Source organism: Marmota marmota, unplaced genomic scaffold, assembly GCF_001458135.2.
Source record: "Marmota marmota marmota unplaced genomic scaffold, marMar, whole genome shotgun sequence".
Taxonomy (NCBI): domain Eukaryota; kingdom Metazoa; phylum Chordata; class Mammalia; order Rodentia; family Sciuridae; genus Marmota; species Marmota marmota.
In genome coordinates, this window is record NW_026000020.1 from 6570942 (window position 1) to 6584352 (window position 13411).

The following is a 13411-nucleotide window of genomic DNA, read 5'->3' on the forward strand; positions in this document are numbered from 1 at the left end:
CACACCTTGTTCTGGGCCACCCTTAGGAGACACTCACAACTGGCAGCATCTGAACACTAGGATTGAGGGACCCTAGAGGTTGGGGGACCCCAGGAGTTTAGGCCCAGCCCACCCAAGAGTTTGGCCACTCAGAGGCTGCCCAGGATGGCTCTGGTGATTCGGGGTCCCCAGACTCTTCTGCCCTCAGCCCTGACCAGAGAACTGACCCTCGCTGTCAACTGCACGGTTGAGCTCCGGGATCCAGTCCTTTGTAAAGTGCCAACCTTTGGGGCACCTCACATTCTCCCGGGCCTCCACGGGGTGACCATTCTGTAGGGACATCGGGTGAGAAGGGCACATGAGCTAGAAGGAGCTCGCCTGCGCTCACTCCTCACACAGACTACCACGGCGCCCGCCCGCCCGTCCCTGGATGAGTGGCGCTCACCACATCTGCTGCCACTTGAGCTGCTACTCGATGTGCGTTAGTGACTTACCTCACAGGACCACAGGCTGCTCTCTCCGTGCTGAGACCAGCATGTGAGTTAGGCCTGCACTGTGCCCTGCAGTGGCCAGCAGCCACCTGGGGCTACTTCAGCTCAGATCCCTGTCCAGTCCCTCAGTCCCACACCTCCAGGGCTCGGAGTCCCACCATAGCACACTCCCCTCATGGCAGAACCGGCGCTCTGGACCAGTGCCCGGTCCCAACAGCCTCAGGTCCTCCCTGGCAGGGAAGCACTGCTCCTCAGAGGCCTCGAGATGAACTGTTTCCTGCCTGTGTTGCTTCTGAGTCTCTGGCCCGCCATCTTGGGGTATGACAGCCCCCACCAGCGCCAGGAGATGGGGCTGAAGGGCTCACCCGGGGTCTCACAGGGTGTAGGGAGCAGGGGACAGACATGGCTCTTTCAGCTGGGACATCCCAGCCTCCAAGGCTCCCTGTTGGCTGCCATCGGCCCCCACACCCCAAGGCGGCGTCCCCTCTCACCACATCCGTGTTGGGGATGGCGGCGGGCACCCAGGCACCTCTGGCGTTGCGCTCCTCGTTCTCGTACACCTCCTCCAGCACCTGGCTCTTGTTGATGTCTATGTCCAGGAGGAGTCTGGGGACGGCAAGACCCAGGTTCCCACGGCTCTCTGAACTGACAGGTCCTGGTGTCATCCTCTTCGGGCCAAGGGCTGCCCTCGGTGCCTCCCCACCCACTCGGCAAGGAAGGGCTGAGTGGCAGGTAAAGGTCATCTGCCCATAGGGACCAGCTCACAGCGCTGTGCCCACCTCTCTGGGCTGCCACTGACAGGAAGGGTCTGGGCCCTGGCCTGGGCCTGCACCTTTTCCTTACCTCTTCTGAGGTTCCACTATCCAGTCGTCCTGCCAATGCCATCCTGGGGGCTCCCTGAAATCCGTCTTGGGTAGGGCCTTGCGCCCCATGACATCAGAGAAGTTGGGGCAGCGCTTCAGCCCCTGTTGCCCCCACTGGTCTTTGTACTTGGCCTCATTCTCGTACTGAGGGAGCAGAAGCCCAGTCAGGACCTTCTTGCCAATGCCAGCACTCAGTCCTGGGGGTGTCAAGCCCCCCCCCCTCGGGCCCCCCACATCCTAGAAATATGGTGGCCAGGCAAGAAGGAAGCCTCATCCCCATCGCACGGTGAGGAGACTGACGCTCGGGAGCCAGCACTCCGGGTTGCACCAACCCGTGGAGTAGGGTGACACCTGTGTTTCAGTGGGTGCCTTGGATAGGACCCGCCCACCCCCTGGTCACTGCAGGGGTGACCCAGCACACTCACCCCGCTGTGCTCCCTCCGGGCCCTTTCCTCCACGTTCCCTGCACTTCCCCCGAATCTCCTCCCCATCCCGGCCTCTCCAAACCCCACCCAGATCTGGCTAGACAGATACACTGCTGTCCCTCAACATCCTTAGGAAATTGGTCCCAAGGCCCCCTCCCACCTCAAACACCAAGATCCATGGGTTTTCCAGTCCCTTAAATTAAATGGCTTGGTATTTGCCTATAACCTATGCACAACCTCCGGGATACTGTAGACCCTCTCGGGGTGAGTTACACTGCCTTTTTTGGGGATTAATGTACACATTCATAACAGATGCAGCCATCATAAGCCTAAGTATGTTTTACACACACAGTTGGTGGAATCTACGGATGCAGGACCCTCGGATACCGAGGGCCAATTATATTACGATGCAATTAACTACACCTGCAACTCAAAACCATTCGAATGTTTTTACTCAGTAAATTGAAAGGCTGACATTCAAATCTACTTTTCCTCTGCTGTCAGGCAAGGCTCCTGAGCTATGTCCTACCCTGGGGAGCAAAGGTCACCTCTCAGCCTCTGATGCCAGAGCAGCCTCTGGCTGGCTGCTTGCCCTTCCCCCACTGCTCAGACTGATGGTTCTGTGGGCAGAGGCCTCATGTCCTCCTCCTCCTCTTTGGCTCAGGCCTCCCCCACTGAGGACCACCAATCTAGGACCCAGCTGAGCCAGAGGAGGCCCCATACAAGTGGGAGCCTTGTCTCCCCCACAGGTCACGGCCAGTGGGAGGAAGCTCCCAGTCAGCCTCCCCCAGGGAGGGCATAAGCAGGTCCCAGAGCACCGCTCAGTGGCCCCTTTTATCACCAGGGATTGTCCACGGTGACCCCGAGTGGGCAGTGTATGAGCTTGCTGGTCTCTGCCTCCTCTCTCAGTCCCCTCTCCATCCTCAGAGTCAGGCAGTAGGGTTTTTCTCCATGTCCAGGGCTGGCCCACCACAGCCCCGCCCGCCCTCCCTGTCCTGCGCCCTGTCAGGAGCCTAGCGCTCCCCTCGGCTCACCCCAGCTACCCCAGGCCTGGTCCCTGCACCCCACCCCGCCAGCATTCCTGCCCAGTCTGGCCACTGCTCACCGTCTCTGCGTACACCACCATGTCTCCGTCGTGCAGCAGCTGCAGATTCTTGCTGTCTGTGACGTTGCCGAGCCACATGCACACCCGGAGGTGGCCCGGGACCATGTTCTTGGGTCCTTCGCCCTCTGGGTACTGAACCAGAGGCAGGTCAATCCCACCAGGTGCCAGCCCACAGCCCAGGGATGTGGTGGGGACACACACACTCAGCACGGGTCACACCTTCCCTTCCCTCTGCCCCCCAGGACCAGGGTCCCGGGTTCTATCCCCAGCAAGGACAAAAGGGAAACAGATGTGGCCGTGTTCTGCCTTCCGGGCTGGGAGACCACGTGCCGATGGCCACACCTGTGATCTCACACGTAGCATGGAGCACGGCCGGGAAGACAGGAGATGCTGCCTAGGGACCCAGGAAGCTTCCACTGAAGCCATTGTCATGAGGACACTGGTGACACTACCTGTTATTTGGGGCACGCTTGCCACATGGCGGCACTGTGCTAAGTGCCGAGGCAGGCGAGGTCCCGCCGGGCCCACCCTACAGAGAGGCAGACCGAGGCGTGGACAGTCAGGAGTGGGCCCAGGCCACCCAAGCCGGTGAGCCGCAGAGCCAGATTCAAGTCTGGGGGTTCTTGCAGGATGAGGAGGATTTCCTGGGGAGTGGCCTTGCGGGACAACCAGAGGGCAAAGGGCAGGCATATCTGGGGCCAGAGAAAGCCCAGGGGGGCCCTCTGTTGAGAGGGCTGACATGGCCAGAGGTGGCTGGGGCAGGCCAGGGGGGTTGTCCCCTCCCGGGGAGGCAATGGGGAGCCAGGTATCTCTGAGACACCACCGGCCTCCCACAGGGGAGAAGGCTGTTACCAGGGCAGGGAAGAGCTCAGGGGGTCACAGTCTCGTTTACACTTTCCCTCTCATCCGAGGGGCTGATGCCTAAGGCTATTAGCACTGGCTATTTTGGAGGCCACCCAATCATGGTCCAGGGAGATGACAAGGAACTAGACCATGGTGGCCATGAGAGTGAGGGGACATTTATGGGAACATGGACGGGGCCCTGGCCCATGTCTGGGCACAGTACCTCCCTGCCTCCCAGGTGAAGGGCCAGGGAGAGAGGCAGTGGGCCATGCCCCCGGGGATCCCCTGACCCCTGTCCTCCCCCGAGGACCTGCTGCCCACCTGTAGCACCAGGGTCTGGATCTTCCCGCAGAAACTGCCTGAGTGCAGGGGCCCCGCCTGGGAGAACAGGACTCGGTGGGCGGGCACGCGAGCGTAGGCCACGCGCTGGTCCTTGGCCATCAGCCAGATCATCACGTCTGGGAGGCTCACCTGGGGCTGCCAGGGCAGGGGACGTCAGGCCCCCGCGGCCAGCACCCAGTCCTGCCCCAGGAAGGTCCGTATGTCCGAACCCACCTCGGTGAGCACCACGTCCAGGCATTGCAGCCAGTCCTCCACGGTGGCCACCATGTCCTTGGGCTCGGCTTTCTGGGCCTTTTGTGCCAGTTCCTGGAGGAGCAGGCTGCGGAGCTCCCATTTCTGCTTGTCCAGGTTGGTGGCTTTGGGATGGTCCTTCACGTCGGGCAGGGGGGTCCTGTGGCAGGACAGGGAAGCAGGGGGCTGGACCTCTCTCCCACCTCCTGAAGCTACTGTCCCTGGTCCTGCTGTGGGCCAGCGAGCCCCTCCCAACCTGAGGTCTGGTGTCCACTGCTGGCCTGGAGGGAGCCCCCCTGCTCCCTGCAGCCTGGCCCACCCCCCAGCCCCTTCAATGTGACAGGCCTCTGCCCAGGGCCTCTTTTGGGGAGGGAAGTGGGCTGCGAGACAGGGGCCAACCAGACCCTGGGAGAGGCTCTCCCACAAGCCTCCAGAAGAGGCAGGGCCAGGGAGGAAGCAGCTGGGGAAAGACGCGGCAGTGGGACATGTGGGCTTGTCTGGACCCAGGGAAGACACTGGTTGGGTAGGAGCATCAGGCTCGGGTGTGGGACAGCAGGGACCGTGCTGGGCAGGAGGCAAGGGCCATTCTCTGGAGGAGCATGGGGTGGGGGAGATCGGGGTTCAAGCCCGGAAGCAATCAGAGTGGAGCCCACACACCTGCAGGGGACCCAGCCCCTGTCCCTACTTGCAGTCCTCCATCAGCTCCTGCCGCAGCTTTTCCCACTGAGACAGCACATCTGGGTCCCTCGGGTTCCGGATGGACTTGAGGGTGTCCAGGTTGGCTTTCTGCCCAGCAGGAGGGAAAGGGGAGGCCGGCCTCAGCATGGAACCCACCTGAGACAGGCTACAGGGCAGATGAGCCTCTGAAGTGTAACCTGGTGACGTCCCTCCAAGGCTATCCCATGCCCTCTCAAGGCCAGGAGATCCTCCTCTACCCAACAGAAGTGGGTGGCAGGGAGGACCCACCTGAACTGGAGAGGAGTGCAGAGTCGTGGACCCTGAGTCTCATCTGTAGGTGCGAGAGAGAGGAGGCAGCAGGTGTGGGTATCCTGAGATCTATACTCCTTGACAGGTGCATAAGATCCTCTATGATCTGACCCTTCCCAGCTCCTCTGACTTCCATGTCACTTCCATGCCCCATCTCTCTGCAACTTTAAAACCTGCCACATCACCTCACAAACTCCTACACAGTCCTCAAAACCCTCTGAGTTGTCACCTCCTTTGTGAATACCTGTTCTGACTTGTCCATCTTCCCATCTCTTTGATCTTAAATCTTTGGCACCTGGGTCTCCATGGCAGCCCTGGTGGCACTATACAGTCACCCTGTGCACATCCCACTTTCCCAGACAGTGGGGACAAGGGCTATTAATTCATGTTTGCCTCCCTGATGCCAGGCAATACACCTGGCACCTTGATCTCCACGGTGGGAGGGCCCAAGTGAGCGTCTGACGGGCGTCCTAGGACCACGGCACAGGTTCCCTGTCTCCTGTCACATATCCCTCCCTGCCTGGGCTCCCTGCACCACTCACCAGGTGGTCCCGGGTAACCTGGAGGACGTTCAGGCAGTTTATGCGGAAGCTGACGTCCTCCCAGTTGGAGGTCACCGCCACCACGGGCTTGGTGTTGTACCAGGGCACATAATAGTAGATGTTCCCTGAAACAGAGACAGTGGGGGAGAAGTGTCTGAGGGACCCGGGGAAGTCCCTGTCACCGTCCCCTCTGAGGGCCGCCCTGGATCACCATTGCTCGCAGTGCCAAGTGGACCCCTCTGGGGAGCCGTGCACCGTGAGGGACATGGCCCCCACCAAGCCTTTATCACGCTGTGGGACACACGTCCCTGGCTCACAGGTGGGGAAACCCAGGTGAGCCACCGGAAGCAGTTTGTCCACGGGGGCACAGCTGAGCTGTCCAAACACAGGATTCTGGCTCCAGAGGCCCATGAACCTCAGGAGGTGCCAAGGCAAGGGGCACGCCTCAAAGTAGGGGTTCCTGCTGGGTGGCCTGTCCGGCAGAGCAGGCCCAGGGGACTGGCCAGCGCAGAGGATTGTGGGGGAAAGTGGTCTGGATGAAAACTTTGGTATGTAGGGCCAGCCGTGTTCCCTGGAATGGACCCTGTGGGGACATAGAGGGGAAGAGAAGAAATGCAAAGAATTCCTTTTGTGAAAGGCACCATAGCCTTGGTCTTGAGGAAGAATCCACAGAAGCCAACAGTTGGGTTTCTTTTTTGTTGTTGTTGTGACACTAGGGATCGAACCCGGGGGTGCTCTACCACTGAGCTACATATCCCCAGTCCTTTTAATTTTTTATTTTGAGACATGGTCTGGCTAAATTGCTCAGGCTGGCCTCAAACTTGAGATCCTCCTGCCTCAGCCTCCCAAGCTGCCAGGATTACAGGTGTGTACCACTATACCCAGAAGCAAAGATTTTTAAAAAGCCTGTGAGGCCAACAGCTAAACTATGGAACCAAACAAGGTGCCCTTCAACAAATGAATGAATAAAGAAAATATGGTACATATACACAATGGAATACCACTCAGCCTTAGAAGAATGAAATTATGGCATCTGCCCATAAATGGATGCAACTGGAGACTATCATGCTAAGTGAAATAAGCCAGTCCCCCCCCCCCCAAAAAAAAAACCAAAACCAAAGGCCAATGTCCTCTCTAATATGTGGATGCTAACTCCCAATAAGGTGGGGAAGGGGGAAGGATAGAAATTCATTCGCTTAGACAAGGGGAATGAAGGGAAGGGAATGGGACTGGGAACAGGAAAGACAGGAGAATGAACAGGACTTTCCTATGATGGACACACGACTAGTGAATCTTCACACATGGGCAGCCACAGCATGGGAAGTTACACTCCGTGTGTGTATGATATGTCAACATACACTCTACCGTCATGTATAGCTAAAAAGAACAAATTTAAAAATTCATAAATATTAAAAGAAAAAAGTCTGTGAGGCAAGCAGAAGTCAAAGCTGACTTTTTCCCTGTAAATTTCTGGCGAGTCTTGGGGGCTGTGTGTGTGTGTGTGTGTGTGTGTGTGTGTGTGGCACCTGAGCGGTACTGGGGGCAGGAGAGAAAGCCAGGGGCTGCTGCAGGTGGACGGTGGGGCAGGAGACCCCATGCATTATGCATTATGGGTCGGCTGTGTCCATGTCCAGAGGCCTGCTGAAGTCCTGGCCCCAGCACCTCAGAATGTGGCCTTATGTGGAAACAGGATCACTGAAGATGCAGATGAGGTCGTGCTGGAGGAGGGTGGCCTTCATTCTACACGACTGGTGTTCTTCTAAGGGGGGAGACAGACTCCCTTACAGACAGAGGACAGTCATGGGAAGATATGGAGACACAGAGGACACCACGTGACCATGTAGGCAGGGAACGGAGAGATGTGTCTATCAGATAAGGAGCACCAGGATCACTGGCAAGCACCAGAAGTGAGGAGAGAGGACAGGCCTGTGACAGAGTCCCCTCAGAGCCTTGGGAGGTGTCAGACCTGGCCCTGATTTCACCCTCACATCCTTCAGGCCTGTGAGAGAATATATTTTTATAGGGTTTTTTTTGGGGGGGGTATAAGGGATTGAATGCAGGGGTGCTTCACCACTGCCCCATCCCCAGCCCTTGTGTTTTGAGACAGGGTCTCAATAAATTGCTTAAGGCCTCACTATCTATGTTGTGGAGGCTGGCCTCCAACCCGCAATCTTCCTGTCTCAGCCTCCCGAGCTGCGGGGATTACAGGTGTGCGCCATTGCGCCGAGGTCATTTCTATGGTTTTAAGCCATCCAGGTGGTGGCACTTTGTAAGCAGGCCTAGTGAACAAAGCAAGTGCTCCCAAACCTCATGAGTGGCAGAGAGCACACAGAAGGGGACAGCGAGACTGCTCCTTGTCTGTGAGGCAAGCACCCCTTGGGGCCCTGGGTGGAGGAGAACATTGCCCCAAGGTCATTAGCACAGCGGGGTGCTCTGAGATCCTGCTACCTGAGAAGGTGGATGAATGGCAGGTAAAGAAATCACTGTAGCCCCTAGTTTATAGTGGCCCGGGTAACTAGAGGAAGCAAGGGTGAATCTTCTCCAGAGAAGGACACTTTAGACAGACCTCAAAGATTTCCCATAAAATTCCAGGAAAACGAACAGTTTGGCACCCCAACACATGCTCCATAACCCAGCAACTCCACTCCTAGATTACACCCAGCAGAAAGGCTGTAAGCACCATCACCAAGGGGCCTGTAGAAAAAGTAGCAGCTCAATTCATTACAGCCAAAAGTTGGAGACAGCCAGCTGCCTCTCCATAATAGGAGGGATAAATAAATTATGGCATACAGTTATCCTTCAGTATCATCAGGGAATTGTTTCCAGAACCCTTGCAGGGACCAAAACCCAGGGGTGTGCACGTCCTTCTATAAAGTAACAGAGCCTGTGCATTCACACCCCTCCTGTGTACTCGAAATCATCTCCTGATTGTTTATGATTACCTCACAGGGTGGAAAGCTATGGAAACAGGGTTATCCTGTGTAGTTTAGGGAATTAAGACAAGAAAAAAAATCTTCAGGTGTTCAGAACAGATGTAGTTCTCTTCTGTGAGTATTTCTGACCCCTGGTTAGTGGAATCCACAGATGAGGGTGGATTCACAGGACCAACTGGATTCACGGGATCATGGGCTACACAGCAAGGAGAGAAAGGGAGCTACAAGCACACCCAGTGTCACCTCGATCTGTGAACACATTGCACCAAAAAACTGATAAGCAGCCGGTCCTGGTGGCTGAGGCTGAGGCAGAGGATCCCAAGTTGGAGGCCAGCCTCAGCAACTTAGGGAGACTCCGATTCCAAATAAAAAATAAAAAGGGCTGTCAATGTAGCTCAGTGGTAAAGCACCCTTGGAGGAAAAAAAGTGTTAAAGAATAAAATCAAAATGTCTAAAACATGCTGTGTGGAACTGTGGTAAATGCCGTGGAGAAGAATAAAGTGTATGTTGGGGGAGCTGCTGGGCTATATTAAACAGAACAGTTACCTAAGACCTTTCTGATAAAACTATCCAGAATGCAGCCCAGAGAGCCCCAAAGGACAATGTGGAAGAGACATTGAAAAACATGGAGGACAAGCCAGGAGCTGTGGTGCATGCTTATAAACCCAGCAATTTGGGAGGCTGAGGCAGGAGGATCTTGAGTTCAAAGCCAGCCTCAGCAGATTAGTGAGGCACTTAGCAACTCAGTGAGACCCTGTCTCTAAATAAAATATATTTTTAAAAAGGGCTGGGGATGTGACTCAGTGGTTAAGCATCCCTGATACCAAAACAAAACAAAACATGGAGGTCAGAAAGGTCCATAGAATGAGTTCCAGAAAGAAACATAAGCGAGAAGGAGAAGAAGAAATTCACAAAGAGAAACAATCTTGGGATTTTTCCAGACTTATTGGAAGACACTGGTTCCAGCCTCTGGTACTGAGTGAATCCTCAGAACCATAGATAAGCAGAGACGGGGGCTCTCAGGGGAGCACAGGAGGTGCGATGGCAGTTTTCCTCTTCTGTTCTTGGAGAGCTTACAAAAGCTACACGGAGAAGGAAAATAACTTCATCTGCAGCAAACCAGGAGACAGATACAATCTGCAGACTCGAGATACACACAAGGACTGCCAAAAGCAACTGTGGCTGCCCCGGAGCACCAGGGGTGCAGGGCAGCGGAAGGCACCTGGGGGGCAGTGGAGAGGGGCCCACAGCTCAGAGGGAGCAGATCACAGAAAGTGCCAGCAAAAATACCCTCAGGACGCAGAGATGGAGATGTGAGCCGCAGAAGGCAGAAAACAAGTAGAAGGAAAACAAGACCAGCAGAGAAGACAACAGAAGGAGAAGCCCAAGGAGACTAGACCCTGCACACAGCTCAGTGAAGGGCCCAGAAATGAGGGCGGAGTCAGAAAAGTGACCAAAATAAAATGGAGGAAAGAGTCAAAAAAAGATCAGGGAGAAAATGACAGACATAGAAGAAAACCGAGGGGAATGTGCAACCCTAAGTGAGGCCCTTGGCGCAGAAAAACAAACAACGGAACAGAGTAAGTATTTTAAGATACAATTGAAGAAAACTCACATGGGGAAAGGGTTGTCTTTTTAACAAATGGGGCTGGAACAATCCAGTATCCACACACTGATTAATTTAAAATGAATCATAGGGAAAAAAAATAAAGCAAAGTGAATCATAGAGCTGAATGTAAGAACTAAAACTATAAAAAAGAAAAATAGAAATCTTCATGACACCCCCCTCCCTAAAAAAAAATGGATTTGATTCAAATTTAGAATATTTGCACTTCAAAAGACACCATTAAGAAAATGAAAAGACCCGGTGTGGTGGCACATGCCTATAATCCTAGCAGCTCAGGAGGCTGAGGCAGGAGGTTCATGAGTTCAAAGCCAGCCTCAGCAACTCAGCAAGACCTTAAGCAATGTAAGGAGACCTTTTCTCCAAATAAAGTAAAAAGGGCTGAAGATGCAGCTCAGAGGCAGAGAGTTTGCTTACCATGTATCAGGCCTTGGGTTCAATCCCCAGTACTGCAAAAATAATTAATTAATCAAAAGCCCTTACTCAGGGCTAGGATTGTGGCTCAGTGGCAGAGCGCTTGCCTAGCATATATGAGGTACTGAATTTGATCCTCAGCACCACATAAAAACAAATAAATAAATAAAATAGTTATTGTTTCCATCTACAACTAAAAAAAATTTTTTAAAGAGTTTACTCATAGATGAAAAAATTCTAAATAAAATATTGGCAAATCAATTATAAAACGTATAATGGTCAGGCACAGTGGCACATGCCTGTAATCCCAGCCACTCAGGAGGCTGAGGCAAGAGGACTGTGAGTTCAAAGCCAGCCTCAGCAATTTAGTGAGGCCCTAGCAACTTAGGAAGACCCTGTCTCAAAAATAAATAAAAAGGGCTGAGGATGAGGAGTTAAGCGCCCCTGGAATCAATTCCTGGTACCACAAAAATAAATAAATAAATAAAATAAAAAATAAATGTGTAACAAATACAAGGTATAAATACAATTTTTGTTATAACTGCATTGTATATTATATATAACATAAATTGAACAATTATATTATTAAAATAAGGTGGTATAGTATTAACTCAAAGTAGAAGAGGACAAGTTAAGACTCAATTCTATAATCCTTTGAGAAACCACTAAAAATAATCCAAAGATATGTAGCCAATAAGTCAACAAAGAAGACAAAATGTAAGACTAGGGATTTGGGCTGTAGCTTAGTGGTAGAGCGCTTGCCTAGCATCTGAGAGGTACTGGGTTCGATCCTTAGCACCACATAAAAATGAAGGCATTCTGTCCATCTACAACAAAAATTTTTTTAAATGTTAAGACTAAAATCAAAACAAACTAAGCCAAACAAACAAAACACTTAATTAAGACAAAAAGAATAACAAGAAAATTCCAGTGTTTTTTTTTAAATAGATATTGTCATTATATGAGTTAAATTTTATATGAAAATGGAAAAGAAAAAAATTAGCAAAATATATTATAAAACAAAAACAAAGTTAGAATAGTTGAACTATCTGATTTCAAGTCTTGTTTTAGAGCTACAGGGATCAAGACAGTGTTAGGGGCTGGGGTAATACGCTGTTTCCAAGAGACTCACCTCATAGGCAAAGACATCCACAGACTGAGGTGAAAAGATGGGAAAAACCATATTACTCACATGCATCTTGTGAAAAGCAGAAGTTTCTATCCTCATATCAGAAAAAGTGGACTTGAAGCCAAAGTTAATCAGAAGGGACAAAGAAGGCCATTTCACACTACTTAAGGGAATTATACATCAACAAGACATAATAATCGTAAATATTTATGCCCCAAACAATGGAGCATCTACATATATCACACAAATCTTTCTCAATCTCAAGAATCAAATGGACCACAACACAATAATACTGGGTGACTTTAACATGCCTCTGTCACCACTGGACAGAGATCCTCCAAACAAAAGCTAGATGAAGAAGCTATATAAGTAAAAAATACATTGATAATTTAGACTTAACAGACATATGTGGACTATTTCATCCATCAGTGACTGAATACGGTTTCTTCTCAGCAGCACACGGATCCCTCTCTAACACAGACCATGTTACCTAAGCTATCACATATGTTGACATGCAATAGTAATATTACCTTAACATATTTTTAGCATTTATAGGCTATTTTGATAGCTCCCTTTCCATTTATATAAATTTTTATGTTCTTGCTTTTTTCTTAATTAGACTTGTTTGTTTTTTATCAACTTTTAGTTGTATTATTTCTCCTCTATTCCATATATTTCTGCTCCTACTCCTACTTTTTCCTTCCTCCTACATAATTTGAAAATAAGTTGTTATTCTAGCTTCTTTCTGATACAAGTACTTTAAGTTATGTTCATCTGAGTATGATTTCATCCCAGAGATCCTGATATTTTAAGCTTTTATTATTACTTGTTCAAACTGCTTTTTATTTACTTTTCTTGTACTTTCTTTCCTGACCTCTGAGATATGTATAAGTGTACCATTTAATTTTGAAATAATTGACATGTTGGGGTGGGGGTCTATAGATCCTAAGGTGGGATTGCTTTCTAATATAACAAAATCATGCAAGAAACAGTGTCTGAGACAGGCGCAGTCGCCTGTAATCCCAGCAGCTCCAGAGGCTGAGGCAGGAGGAACTAGAGTTCAAAGCCAGCCTCAGCAATAATGAGGTGCTAAGCAACTCAGTGAGACCCTGTCTCTAAATAAAATACAAAAATAGGGCTGGGGATGTGGCTCAATGCCAAGTGCCCTGAGTTCAATCCCTGGTACCCCCCCCCAAAAAAAAAAAACAAACAGTAAGCATGATTTCAATTTTTAAAAAAAGTAATAGAGGTGCTGGGATTGTGGCTTAGTGGTAGAGTGCTTGCCTAGCATGCATGAGGTACTGGGTTCAATCCCCAGCACCACATAAATGTAAAATAAAGATATTGTGTCCACCTTAAACTAAAAAAATAACTATTTTAAAAAAGTAAATAGAGGGCTGGGGATGTGGCTCAAGCGGTAGTGCGCTCGCTTGGCATGCGTGCGGCCCAGGTTCGATCCTCAGCACCACATGCAAACAAAGATGTTGTGTCCGCCGAAAACTA

General features: G+C 51.4%; 1 protein-coding gene across 1 annotated transcript in view; it reads right to left on the reverse strand.

Moving 5' to 3' along the window:
* Positions 1-13411, reverse strand: part of Fer1l5 (fer-1 like family member 5) — a 53153-nt gene that overhangs the window by 11127 nt on the left and 28615 nt on the right. Inside the window, 8 exon segments of the mRNA XM_015499714.2 lie at positions 207-309; positions 962-1076; positions 1314-1477; positions 2864-2995; positions 4028-4183; positions 4262-4439; positions 4965-5065; positions 5809-5933. Coding sequence (XP_015355200.2) covers positions 207-309; positions 962-1076; positions 1314-1477; positions 2864-2995; positions 4028-4183; positions 4262-4439; positions 4965-5065; positions 5809-5933 — 1074 coding nt within the window.